This window comes from Poecilia formosa, unplaced genomic scaffold (assembly GCF_000485575.1).
Source record: "Poecilia formosa unplaced genomic scaffold, Poecilia_formosa-5.1.2 Scaffold571, whole genome shotgun sequence".
NCBI lineage: Eukaryota > Metazoa > Chordata > Actinopteri > Cyprinodontiformes > Poeciliidae > Poecilia > Poecilia formosa.
In genome coordinates, this window is record NW_006800510.1 from 164,208 (window position 1) to 177,881 (window position 13,674).

The 13,674-nt window shown below is 42.1% G+C and overlaps 1 protein-coding gene across 1 annotated transcript in view; it reads right to left on the reverse strand.

Annotated features, from left to right (window-relative positions):
- The window catches only part of LOC103129708 (aryl hydrocarbon receptor-like), a 43,300-nt gene that overhangs the window by 27,002 nt on the left and 2,624 nt on the right, over nt 1–13,674 (reverse strand). The window contains exon 2 of the mRNA XM_007540890.2: nt 7,956–8,143. Coding sequence (XP_007540952.1) covers nt 7,956–8,143 — 188 coding nt within the window. The remainder of the gene's footprint in view (nt 1–7,955; nt 8,144–13,674) is intronic.

A 13,674-nucleotide genomic window follows, 5' to 3' on the forward strand; every position in this document is an offset into this window, starting at 1 on the left:
GGTGGAGATAAAAAGTCAGATAAGGCCGGCCGCAGCCTTGCCACTGTGTCTCATAGTAATTAACTACTTAAAGCTCAGCTGTCAGTTGTTGGACGCAGAGACAGAGAGGAGACAGAGCTGCTGGTTGTCTGGCAGCGAGACACGAACGCGACTCGTAAAACGAGAGGTGGAGTCAGAGTGACTATTGATCTGTGTTTGCTCTGAATTAAACCGTTTGTTCAGGGAAACTTTCACCTGGACAGAAGTAAAAAAGCACGAGGCGTTCGGAGCTGAATGCTCAGCTTTTTGGCCATGTCATGTCACTTCCTGCGCAGCTCCAGGAACTGCTGGAGCGATTACATGATGAGCAGGTTGTGAAATTTCTCAGGAAGCAGAGAGTATCACCGCGCTCATTCCAGTCAGAGTTAGCGCTTGAGACATTCTGAGACAGACCTGTGGGCTTTTACCGCGCAGTCAGTGGATTACTTTCAAATATTGTCAGAGAAAAACCCAATTGCACTTTGACTCCAACAAAGGAAACTATAGTTTCTTTGTTTTTTTTTTAAGAGAAAGTAGCAAATAGTTAAAGCATCTGATAAATTAAGCAGAAAAGGGTTTTTATCAACTGTATTGGCAGTCATGGAAAATTTTAAGTTTATTCTGCCTTTTGAGCAATTCCTGCAATATTTGGCATGTTTTTTAATATCTCTCTAATTATGGAAACAAAGCAATTCTTTTCCATGTTGTGCATCAGTGTACTTTTACATACTCATGTGTAATTTAAGGCTAAAAGAGAGATTGCTGCAAAGATCACGACTCTATGCAATCAACCACCCACTGCTGCAACATGCAATGCTCAGGAGGAGAGATTACTGCAACAAATCTATGGAATCAACTGTCCAGTTTCACCACATGCTCGGTCAGATGGAGGGATTGCTGCAGCTCCATGCACTGTTGCATCATGGTCGTTCAGGAGAGATTGCTGTGAAGTGAACACGTTGATGGAATCAACATGTTGTGTTGATCACAGGGATTACAGCAAATGACTTGATGCAATCTGAAGGGTTTATTTAGGAAAACCTTTGTTAAATGGATGTGACAACTACAATCCAACTGATTCAGGTCAATTAGATTCTGATGAGAGAAATGACCCAGATCAAACCAACATGGCCGACAGTGACCCCCTGCTACTAGATGCTTATTGGAGTCAAATGACCACACTTTCTAAGGAAGATGACTTTAAGGTGTTGCTTGTGAAAGAGACAACTAAAACCAGAGGTTCAATAAAACATTTTCCTTTTTTATACCCAACTCTCAGCGTAAAAGTTGTTTGCACCAGTTTTACTGGTGTAAAGGTTAATCAGGAGGATGCTTATCTCAACAGTCAACTTCCTGTGAGTCAGACAATCCCTTTATAAACAAGCAGAGCTGTGTTTTCTGACACCACGAGCTGCTTTCTTTAACAGGCTGTAGATCTGGAGCTAAAAACAAACCGTTATCGCATTTCTTACTAAAAGTTTCGACTGATTCATACAATGAGCTCCTCCAGTTGATTCTCAATGGAAAATTAAAAAACACGTGTTGTATGAAATGATCTGGAGACTAAAGAGCCAATAAGCAGATTTTAAATCAGTGCTGGCTGCAGCTGCATGCTTGCGTGTTTCTGCTGCCCTTCCTCACATGCCTCTGCAGGTTTCTACATGACGCCCGGCTGCCATGTTTTGGCTGCGCAACTCCGAGCCGAGGGTCTGCAGGTCCGATGCTATCGCCCACTTCTCTGCACACACACCTCCATCACTCACATTACCACAGGAATAAAGCACCTTCACCTCTCCTCCCTTCCCCCTGTTTTATTCTGTTGACAGAACCGGTTTGCTGCAGTCGTTTAAAGGACTTCTTATTGGACTTTGTCTCCTCTGCCAATACAAATATTGGTGTACAGACTCCAGCAAAAACCAGTTCTGTCTTTTTTCTTTTCTTAATCCTCTTCCTCTTCCTCTGTGCTGAACAATAGGCCACACTGGATGAAGTTCCTTCAGCAGCAAACAAATGAACGACAAAGAAACTGAGAAAACAAATTGATAGAGAGAATAGAAATCTCTAAGAACAGCTTTTGTTGATATTTTGGTGAGAGACTGTAGAAGCCTGGAGTCATTCCTCATTTATTTTAATTTTTTTGTAAGAGCATGACAGCATTTTCTAAAGGGTTGGCTTTAAAACAAGGAAGCAGATCAAATCAGAACTCAAATCTGAAAGTTATGATCTGGAGAAAAACTAAATGATCCATCTAACAATTAAATTATATATATATATATATATATATATATATATATATATATATATATAATGGAAAAGGAAGGCTGAGGTTTGAAAAATCAGCAATACGTCAACAGCAGCTGGTCCCATACTCAATAATCAATGCAGAAATTAGTAAAAAGTTTAACTATTGGCTCCTTTTAATAATGCCAAGTAGTTTATTGAACTTTTGATATTTTGGCCCAAAGATGCAGAAACAGCTAAATCTATAAATATACGTAATGTCAGTTTATAAACGCTGTCCGGTTGGGGAGTATCACCAACTTAACACCTGCTGACAGCATTTGGAAATGTGTTTTGGTTTCAAAGAGCGTTCAGGAACCTGGAAGGAAGCATGTTTGGTTTTCTGTAGAAACACAGATCACAACAGAGAAGATCAAACATCTACATGAAGAAATGAAGCTCTGAACGATTCCTGAATCAACTCAGACCTGTTCACTGACAGCTACTTCACATTTTCGCATTTCAGTTTGTCGGAAATGAGTTAATTTGTTTTCTGGCTAATCAAGTGCGTTGCCATTTGCGCCCCCGTCCTACTTCCTGTTTTAATCGTGAACAAACTGGCCTCGATTCTTCCTGCCAACCCTTGTGAGCTGTAAAAATCCACCAGAGTCCAAACTGTATCCCCCTCACAGCGTGCGGCTGCTTTAATTCCTGTATGAGAAAGAAGCCGACATGTGACGGCCGTGGCAGCCGTCCAGTAACTCAGCAGTTTACCAGCAGGGAAGCCACTCAGCTGACCTCTGATCTGGAAAAAGTCCCTAATATTCCTGGACTTCTATAACCGGCATGAATCCTGAGACCAGAATCACTTTAGTGTGGCTCATTTCTCTCCAGGACGTAGACGGGTCCCGACCGAATGGTGCTAAAGCAGGCAGAGAGCCGAAGCAGCTGCTGCGCTGAAAATGGTTGGTGTTTATGTAACGGCTGCTCCAAACCGGGCTGTTTGCGTCTGTTGACACCTCATGATAGCCTGTCAGTCAAAGAGCAGGGAAAAGCAGAAGTGGAAGCACAGCAGGGACACTGTGTTCACACACACACAACTCCTTTGCGTTTGTCTTTAAATGATCAACACAAGTGGGCCGTTTTCTAAAAGCAGTTTGAGAAAGTTGAATGTTTTTATCAGCGAGAAGGAAATCATGACAACAAAGAGCCAGCCTCCATCTGGAAACCTCGTGAGCGAGAACGAGGAAGGGTGTGTGTACGTTCAGAGGGAGGAAAATCAACGCACAACAAAGAGAAAAAAATGTGTGTACACAGAACTGAGAGTGTGGGTTTCCTAATGCGCAGCGAAGGAGGGAAGTTCAGCTGAGCTATTAAAAGACCACAAATTACAACTCTAGGCAGCCAGAAACGTCCTCAGCGCCGCAACCAACACTTCAGAGCCGACCCGATCCGACCCGATCCGCTCGTCTCCACGCGCTCCTGTCATCCTGCTCATGAGTCTGCAGGACGTGTCGATCTGAGTTGTTCTGATTCAGCCATCTGATCAGTTTAATGACCGTCCTGCTGAGGATGTTTTTACATCTTCTGGTTTATATTATCCATATTTCTGGTATTCTGGTCGGTCTGAGGACAGTTTTCCGCTCTGGGTTTTGTTTTTTTTGCCATCCCACATCCTCCCCACTCACTCACTTAGTGGAGTCCAAACTTTTTCCCATTAAGGCCAAAAAAGTTTGTAGAATTCAACGACCACATTTTGTCATTTTAACTAAAACTAAAAAGATTTACTTCTGAAGACATTAATTGTTTTTATCTCTGTAATAACATAATAAATAGATGATATTCTAAAAAAGAGCTAAGCAGTCTTACAATGTTGCTGTATTAAGTGATGAGGATTTCTTTCTTTTTCCTTTTACTTTTCACAACAAAGGTTTGGCATCGCTTGATGGATTTAACATAGTGTAATCAGTGACAACAGAAACGGTGCCAATAAAAGAACATTTTTGTTGACTTTGTCTTTAAGCTTCTTTGCATATTCTTTGAATATTTCACATTAACTTGTAAATCTTCCTGTTTTCGTGGAACATGCTTGTCTCTTTGCTTTATGAATTATTTGAGACGTTTAGGCATCTTTTTTCGTTTCTGGTCATTTTATTTTCTGCCAGAAGATTTATAAACTAAGTTTCTTGATCAGTTATGAGCTAAATTTCCTTTTTGTCGCCTTGTTTGATTTTCAGAAATTGTGTGCGTATTTTAGCATTTTTAGCTGTTCCCAATTTTGATTAATCATATTTTACATTATTGCTGTTGAGTCTTATTCTCCGTCTTTCTGATTTGTTTTGGATCATTCGTCATCGATGTCTTTCTAACTTCATCTCCGTTTCCTCTTTCTCCTCTGTTCTGTTGCTATGTGGGTCGTATTTGACTTTTCTCTGGTTGTGCTGTAGGTGTTGTGAAATGTTTCCATCCTTTGCACATCTCTGGAACAGGTTTGGTGAGTGTGTTGGAATATTTTCGTCTCTTTCTAGTTGTTCGCCTCCTTGTTTTGTTTAAATATTTTTATGTCTTTCTGGCACATTTAAATCCGTTTCTGACTCTTTTCTGCGAACTTTTGAAACATTCTTGATTAATTTCTGATTGTCCTTTAGTGATTCTCATCGTTTTCTCAGTTTTTGCTGCTGTGTGGTGACTCTTTGTGTACTCTTTGTGTACAAGGGTCAGTTACAGTTGGACCCTTTGGGGCCCCTGCTGTTGTCCTTGTTTAGTAATCCATCCCAGGGCGTGGTGTGTGTGTTTAGATAACACATGAACAGTGTGTCCTACAGCAGGTCTCCTGGTGTATAGGTCATCTATCAGGCTGTTTCTAGCAGTGGAGTCGTTCAAATGAGTCTTTGCGGTCACCAGAAAGAAGACACAAAGAGAGAAGACAGACGGAGACAGTGAGGATGAAACGGAGCTCTGTCTGAACATGAAGGAGGTCTGCCTCAGAAACTGGAACAATGGCTGCGTTGTGAGCTTTGGATGCGAGATCAAACCCTCGGGTGTTTCCCAGCAGCCCCCAAACCTCAGCCCCCAGTCCTCAACCTGCAGCTCCGCCCCACGCTCGGGGACAAGTCGGAGACACAAAGGACACGAAGGACACGAAGGACGGACAGAGATCTCCTCTTTCTGGAGCTGACGCTGGCCTTCCCATGAGCCTTCACACAACCCAGATTTCGCCTCCGGACAGCCTCACCAATGAGACCCATGTGAAGGCGTCTCATTTAACGCCACAGTCGACATGTGGCGTTAAACATGGCGGCCGTTTACAGCTCTAAGTGCTGAAACAGTGTGTGGAAAATATGCAGCGTTCCCCTGACACCAAGGTTGAGTTTGCCCTCCGGAGGCCGGAGGATCAAAGCACTTCCTGCTTAGTTACTGTCCTGGTCCCTCATCGCTAAGTGGGGTCCTGACAAGCATCAAGAAAGAGGAGGGGGGGGGTCGGGACCGGCCAGCCAGGAAGACATGGGACGCTCAACGCTCATGATACATTCTGGAACTTTTCCAGAATTTACAGATTATATTCTGGATCTGACAGGTTACTGCAGGTGACTTTTCCACTTTGAAGAACTTACAAGTTACTTTTTCTGAAACATTTTAATTATTCTGATCTTTTTTCAGAATTAACCAAAATTTACAAGTTACTTTCCAAAACCTAAAGGTCACTTTCTAGATCTTACAGGTCACATTTACAGAATTTAATGACTTTCTAAAATTCATATTCTAGAATCTGGTTTTTGATTTAACTGTGTGGAACTTGTAGTTTTTCTTTCCAAACTTCTCCAACTTTCCAAATCTTTGACAAATCTTACTATTTGCTTTCCAAAACTTACAAGTAACTGTGAAAAAGTAGTTTATACATCTTATGAAATAAATCTGTAAGTTTAGTGAAATCAACCTCCAGAATGTCAGACTTTTTAAAAGTAACGTATAATTTGCAAAGTTTCAGAAAGTAACCTGTAAGCTGTGGGTAAAATTAACCTCAAAGTTATTGATGACCCTGGAAGATTTAGCTCCATTTTTATTGAATTATGATGTCTGTTTCTGATAAAATATTAGACAAGCATCTCTTTAAGGATAATAAAACCGTACATGATATTAAATCTGTGTAGGAGTCACATCCAGTCAAATCAGAAGAATCTGAATCAGGTGAGTTACAGTAAGAAATCCTGAACTCCATCAGAGCTTTATAAACTTGATTTTATGAAGTGACTTTCAGCTGTTTAAAGTCTGATGTTTTATTGTTTTCAGTAAAATCTGACCTTGTCCTTTCATCTGGTCCACCTTGAATCGTTTCCTGCCTTTAATGTCGGCTTTTATGTGACTCTTTGCGGGTCTTAAAAGCTCCCATGTGAACATGGCTTGGCATCAAAATTACAGGGGAGGGAATGAACCTGCAGAATAATAACTTATGGCAGAAAATTGTCATTACACCTCCACACATCCAGCTAGCTCCACTCGCATCCAGACGGAGAGCCATGACTGCAGCGGTCCAGAGTGCTGCATAAAGCGCGGCGTCGACCTGACGGTAACCAGACACTGCGCTGCCAATAATTGATGATCTCGAGGCAACAGAGTTTGCTGTTCGTTTCCCTTGGCAACGGGTCGCGAGAGGAAAGAACCAAGACCCAAAAGGTTCTGTTTTGAAGATAATGGGGCGTCAGTCTTCAGAGTGAAGAACAAAACCTCCCGTTGATGCAGCAGCGGTTTAATTTTTCTGTGATGTGGTCATGCTTCACCTCCTCCAATCACCATCTGCTTCTCTGCAGCACAAATATCTGCAACCGGCTGGTTTTATCCACGTTTCAGACGGCAGGTGGACGGCAGGCTGCCACCACTTCACACCTGCTGCTGTTGCGGAGGCCAGATTTAAATGTACGGTGAGCCAGAGGGACCAGAGATTCAGCTCCACTCCGGCTCTCCTGGATGTGATGTGAGCAGCAGAACAAAGTCAGGAAGTTTCCTGGAAGCTCAGCAGCCAAACCCTCCATGATCTTTGGACGACACGCGATGATGACAGAAATAGAGGAGGTTTTACTTTCAAATAAATAATCAGTTGAGCCCCGGAGGACACATTTGTCTTTTCAAAAGGAGTTAGAAAGTATCGTTCTTCCTCTGCTTCTCTAACAAAACAAACCCTTCCTCTGCTTCACCTCTTTTTCAAGAAAGCAGCTCAAGCTTTCTTGGAAAAGATCTGGGCTCAGTTTCTTCTACATGGCAAAAACACAAAATCTAACCAAATATTTCTGGAGGAAATGTTTTAGTACAATTGAACTTAAAAGCTACTTTTTTGGAAGAAATACGAGTTTGTTTTAAGTCCATAATTCCTTAACATTAATGAAAAAGTTTTCACTTATACAAAGTACTTTTTCATCAATATTAAGGAAAGATTTACTAAAAACAAGCTCTTATGTAACTGAAAAGTTACTGGTAAGTTAGTTTTGTCTTTTTTAAAGCGCACTAAGACGTTTGCAGAAGAAACCAGACAGAAATACTTGGTGAGATAAGATGTTGTGTTTTTACAGTGTACTGCAGGCAGTTTTTAAAACAAACACCAACATAACCGTCTGCCAGATCTGATGAAAGTCATGACACAGATTCTCAGTTTTATTTAGATCTAGGCTTTGACTAGACCATCCGCTGTATCTCAGGCTGTATTCTGCTTACCCAACACTCACCGTTAAAGAAGCTCTTGACCTTGAGGTAGCCGACGCTGAGCCGCAGCACCGACAGCTTGTCGAGCCGCGCCCGCACCTCCTCTGGGAACGGCAGCAGGCTGGTGAGCTTGTCCAGCTCTCCGTTGAGGCGGTCCCGGTGGCGTTTGGACGGGTTGGACTTGGTGCCATCGGGCGGAGGCGGCTTGGGCCTGCGGACAGAGACCAACAGCAGTGAGAGTCCGCTCGGTTCCCACATTGGAGCAGAGAGCTCTCCGCTGGGAGCCGGAGGTCGGCTTTGACTGAGAAAGGTCGTGAAGACCAGAGCGAGCGCTGAAGGTGCAACTGAAGCGGACGTCTGCGTGCGTCAGAGATCCACAGCTGCTTCTAATTCTCGCTTCGCTGCAGGAGGGAAAACATGCAAACATCTCTGTGTGCAAAACCATACAGAGGAGAACTGGGGGCATCGTTCATCATTTATCGTGATTAATTTCAATTCATGGTGGGAATTTTGATTCATTCTCATGATTAATTAATGTCAGATTTGTTAGTTGTACTACTTTCTCCGATTTTGTTCAATAAAGCATCAATAAATATGAACAAATAAGTAGGAGTGTTTATAATAATAATAAATAAATAAAATCATTATCACAATATTACCACAAAACAACAGGCCTGGCCCTCTTGCTGCCCTTATCAGTTTAAAATCACAAACCGCCTCAGCTCTCCGCAGGGAGGCTGCTTCAGCTGCTTCCCCGGTTACCATGGGAACCAGGTGAGCGGGAATGAGGTCAGCTGTTTTCCAGGACTTGTTTACCGCCTCCTGACGGAGAGCAGATCCAGAAACTGAGCATTATCTGCTCATCATGGACTGCCTCTTTAAATCTCCATGGCAACCATAAAACATATGCTTTTCTTTAAAGACAACCCCCCCCACCCCGATAAAACATCTCTCAGGCTTTGGCTGGGTTGTATGCAACCCCACCTGCACCTCACAGCTGCAGGTGGGGCTCACACAGAGGTAAATCAGCTTCAGAGGAGAATGCTCTGATGAGGGTCAAAGGTCAGCTGAGGCTGCAGCAGAGCAAGATGTTAGTGGGAGGAACTCAAAATCCACGAACCCGTTAGCTTTTATGCTTCAAATTTTATTCAAAACAAACAGATTCAGCTATTTTAGTTGACAAAAGAAACACAAAACTCCTCAAAAAGAAGAAAAGAAAAGCTAAATAAGAAGAGCCAAATATCTGACTAAGCAATCAGTGATGATAAACAAACCTTGATTAAAGTCAACTTTTTACTTATAGTAAAACTCTGACCTGCTGGTTTTAATTTAAGCAGCTTCCAGCTGCTCTGAAGAAGAATAACGACTGAAACAAGTGGAGAGATAAAACTGCAACGCTCCACCTGTGGGAGGAAATCTGTTGGGTTTCTCCTGGAAAAGGACATGTTAAAAAATAAATTAAAAATAGAAAAAAAATGTAATTAAAACAAAGAAATAAACATACATAAAAAAAATGTAATCTTAAAAACTGGGGGAAAATACCAGAAATATCCAAGTAATTTCAGAGTAATAATTGTCACTATGCTAAAACAAGCTTCTCTCTAAAACCGAACCTGAAAATAAATGAATAAATATATTTATTACTGCAAATCTTTCTTTGGACAGTAAACTGTGTTTTGTGGGACGTTGTAAATACTACAGTGTAAATGAACAGGGTTTTCTGACATTAAATATTCACATTAAGAGAAGAAGTGAAGAGAGAGAGCGCTGCAGTAATAAAATCAACCATTGTTTCAATATCAAACAAAAACAGATGAAATGATCGCCATGGAGACGTTTTGAAACGTCTTAAATCTCAGACAGGAGATCTGTGAGTCTTACTGTTGCTCAGAGTTTCTCAACCGGTTGCCAACATTTATAAATCATGTTTTCACATGAGTAAGCTTCTTCTGACTTCACCGTTTGATCCAGAGACCTGCTGTTACTAGAACAAACTGGCCACCTACCGACGGTGCATTCACTGGCTGACAAAACATGGGAATTCTCTGCTTCCACTGGTTAAGTTCATCAACCAGTTTTAAGAAGACTCCCGGTGAGAGTGTATTTTATCATCAATGATCATCTGATTCTGTCAAAATAAAAGATGCAACAAGTATCGGCATTGACATCGGTATCGGTCGATACTAAAATCGATCTTATTCATTGATTTTTATCAACCTCTGAGAATCAGGGCAGGGCAGTGAGTTGGACATTGTTATACTGGTGTGTTTCAAGCCAGTATTTTTTCAAAATAACATGAAAAACCAGGAGCCCAGTGAGCCCAGACCAATGTGTGTGAACATTAAAGACATATTTCAGATTTCAGTGCCAGAAAACCCACAAATCCTGACAACATTAACATAAATCAGTCCCAGTCGGGCCTTCAGTTGTTTTCTAAAGCAGATCAGAATTTAAAATGCTTTCTTTTAGAGTGACGCAGCGCTTTGGGAGGTAAAACTTTATAAAGTAAAACAAGCAGTATAATATATGAACGATGAAAAACCACAAACCAAGCCAGGCTGATGCTGCAAACTGAAAACAGGTTGTTTTCTTTACAAAACAGCATTTTCATATCAAATGTTATATGTAGGGTTTTTTTTCTTTGTATCTATAAAAAAACTACAAGAACATTTTTTCACAAATACATATCTTGATTACACACAAATTCTTATCTATTGAAAGATAAAATCCTCCGCCATTTAATTGACAAGGTCACAAAACTCCATTCACAACGACATCGTCTGATTTACAAGCACAAAATATTTATGACTGATAAAAAGTGAGACTTTCAGCTGCTGCCATCCACTGTTGCTTTCTTAAACCTACTCTGAGGAAATGCAGATGCAGAGTGACAATGCTGGTCAGAACCTGAGCAGAACTGGAGTGTTTTTGTCACTAGCTGTCATCTACAACACAGGTACCGGTTTGTTAGGTCTTTAACTCAACATTTCTCCTCCAGAATAGATAAAACACAATGTGTCACACACCCTGTTTAATGTGCAGCACTAAAATGTGTATTTGTGTAAAATAAATGTCTAAAAATTGTCCTTTCCTGTCTTTTTAATAAGACATCTGTTTCAAATAAAACTGTGGTGCACGACATATCTGGAATCAAGGCGAGATGACTATCGCTGCATTCCTGACGGCGTTCCCTGTAAGAACAATGAGCAGCCAGTGTTGTTGCTCCTCGTCTTATCGAGCAGATCTGTCCTGAGAGGGGCGTGTGAGCTGAAGAAAACGCTTTGCATTATATGGGAGTGTATGTGTTGGAGTGTGTGTGTGTGCGTGTGTTTTAGACTTGAAGAAACTCTCTCCTGCGCTTTCACAAAGGCACTTTGTCCGTGACGAGGCAGCAGCACCTTTTCAGAACAATAGAAACTAAACACTGTGTTCTCTGCTGCAGTTGTGATCCAGAAACAACAGGAGGATCATTAGAGCTCATATCAGAAACACGACACCTGAGCCAATAAAATACCTGCAACCCAACTCTAAGAATATCACAAATATCAGCAACAATCATACATATTGGCTTTAGTCGTGCACCAACAGTCTGTTGATGATATAATACGTCTTTTTTACAGAAAAACATGGAGACAATGTGAGGAATTTATTGGTTTTTCACCCTAAAAGCATCCAAATAGTTGCTGCTTTACTGGCTGCTGCTTTAAAAGCAAAGTGAACTCAGAAAAGGTCAAAGCGTCTTTAAAATCTCTGTTCAAATCCTCCACACATCATCTTCCTTTTTTACAGCATCAGCTCTTAAACACAAAGAGTCCTTTTTGCTTGTGTTTGGTCAGAAAGCTGAAGGCCTGATTTCCATCACATGTCAGTCATGAGAGACAGAGGGAGACGCTGCGTCTGCTGCAGCTGTCCCTTCACTTAACACGTTACATTCACTGCAGCATGACCTCACCACAAACCCAAACCAAACACCAGCATCTGACCGCCAGGCTGCACAAGAACCCGCTCCAATCAGCGGCCGAAAGCAGGACAGCTCAGGACGTTTATTAGAAATGTAAACCAAGAAGTTTTCAGACCTTATCATCTGAGACAAGTGCTGCAATAAAAGCAAACAACCTGCTTCCTCCTTCGACCTGAATCTTGTTTTTATGACTAATTGTGTTGTTTTCCAGAGTCTCCTATGTGTCTGCAGAATGAAAACAGCAGATAAGTATTACTAAAGAGACTGATTTTAATGTGGCTGAGCTCTGTGGTTGATCTGGGTAAGCCGCATTTGTTCACAGACAATAAAAACCGGCAGACGTCACGTGACAGATCCGCAAAACAATCAGAACCGTTCTGGATCATGTGCTAAGCTAACAATGTAAACACCTGCACAGGTACTGGGCTCTAACCCCACTGGATCCCCTCAAACAGAAACACACACACACACACACCTCTGTTTTACCTGCACGCACACAGCATTCAGAAAGTCCCAGAGTCTGTTTTGGAGTCTTTCCAAGCCAATAAAATCTCATCTGGAGCAGAATCACTGATCTCACCTTTGACATAAAGAACACACTCGTTAAAGTGTTGCAGAGAAAACACCTGGATGGAAACCCATCTGTACCCGGAGCAACTTCAAGACACATCAAACCTTTCAGCTCAGTAAAGTGAACAGATTCATTAAATGTCCTGCTTTTGTTGCTTTGCATAAACTGTCCACTTATTACCCATATTAGCGATGTAAACTTGTATTATCGAACTTTGACCTCTTCTAGTGACAACCTCATCCTGTTCCAAACTCAGCCTCACCTTTGCGTCCAACATCAGTGTCCGACCTCAACAATAGGCTCAAAGAAAAAGGGTTAAAAATCTGTGGGAAGCCTTCTCACACACACACACACACACACACAGACACACACACACACGTGACCACAACCAATAAATGTGGTTAATGCAACCTTATCGTGTTTAAAATCATGGCAGAAACACTTCAGCAGCTTCTTTCTCCTCCAGATCGATTGGAGTGGATCTAAATGACAAACCAAGCGTCTTATCTCTGTAAAGGACAGAAAAGTCCGCTGTCAGAGAGGAAGTGAATGAGCAACCTCAGAAGTATTCAGCTGCTGTGATGAATGTGTGGGAGGAAGCCGAGCAGCCTGTAGAGCCGTGACCTCAGCCTCCAACACGTTAGGGATGAACTTTCACACCGTCTGCCTCCACCTGCGTCCAGGTGTCTGTCCAGGCTTCACCTTTCCGCTTCATGATGCTGGTGTATTTACTCACACAGAAATCACCACAAATGGAAACTTTTCTGCTCTCCCCTCAAGTTAGAGAGAGTGAGCGCAGAACTCACCCAACCAGCTCCATTTCCCTACAAATAAAGAAAGATAAACTCCCTGGGAGCCACTTTTCCTAAAACCCCGAACATGGCAGACTTATGTAACGTTTGCGTGACACAAAACTATGTTAATTTGAGTCGAGGGAGGGAGGAAAAAAACACCCCCCCCCTCCTCAACAAAACACACAAAGACATAAGGAAAGACAGGAAAAAAAGTATGTTGTGGCAGTCAGAGGAGGAGGAGAAAAAATAGTGAGCGAGTCTCAGATTACGCCATCCTCCTGCTCTCCCTCCTCCCTCGTGGAAACATTGCGTGAGAGCGCTCTCGCTGCACGTCCTGATTATGATTAATGCAGGTAGCGCCACACACACACTGAAACCACGGTTCTGGATGGGGCTCTGCCACGGATCTGCGCTCA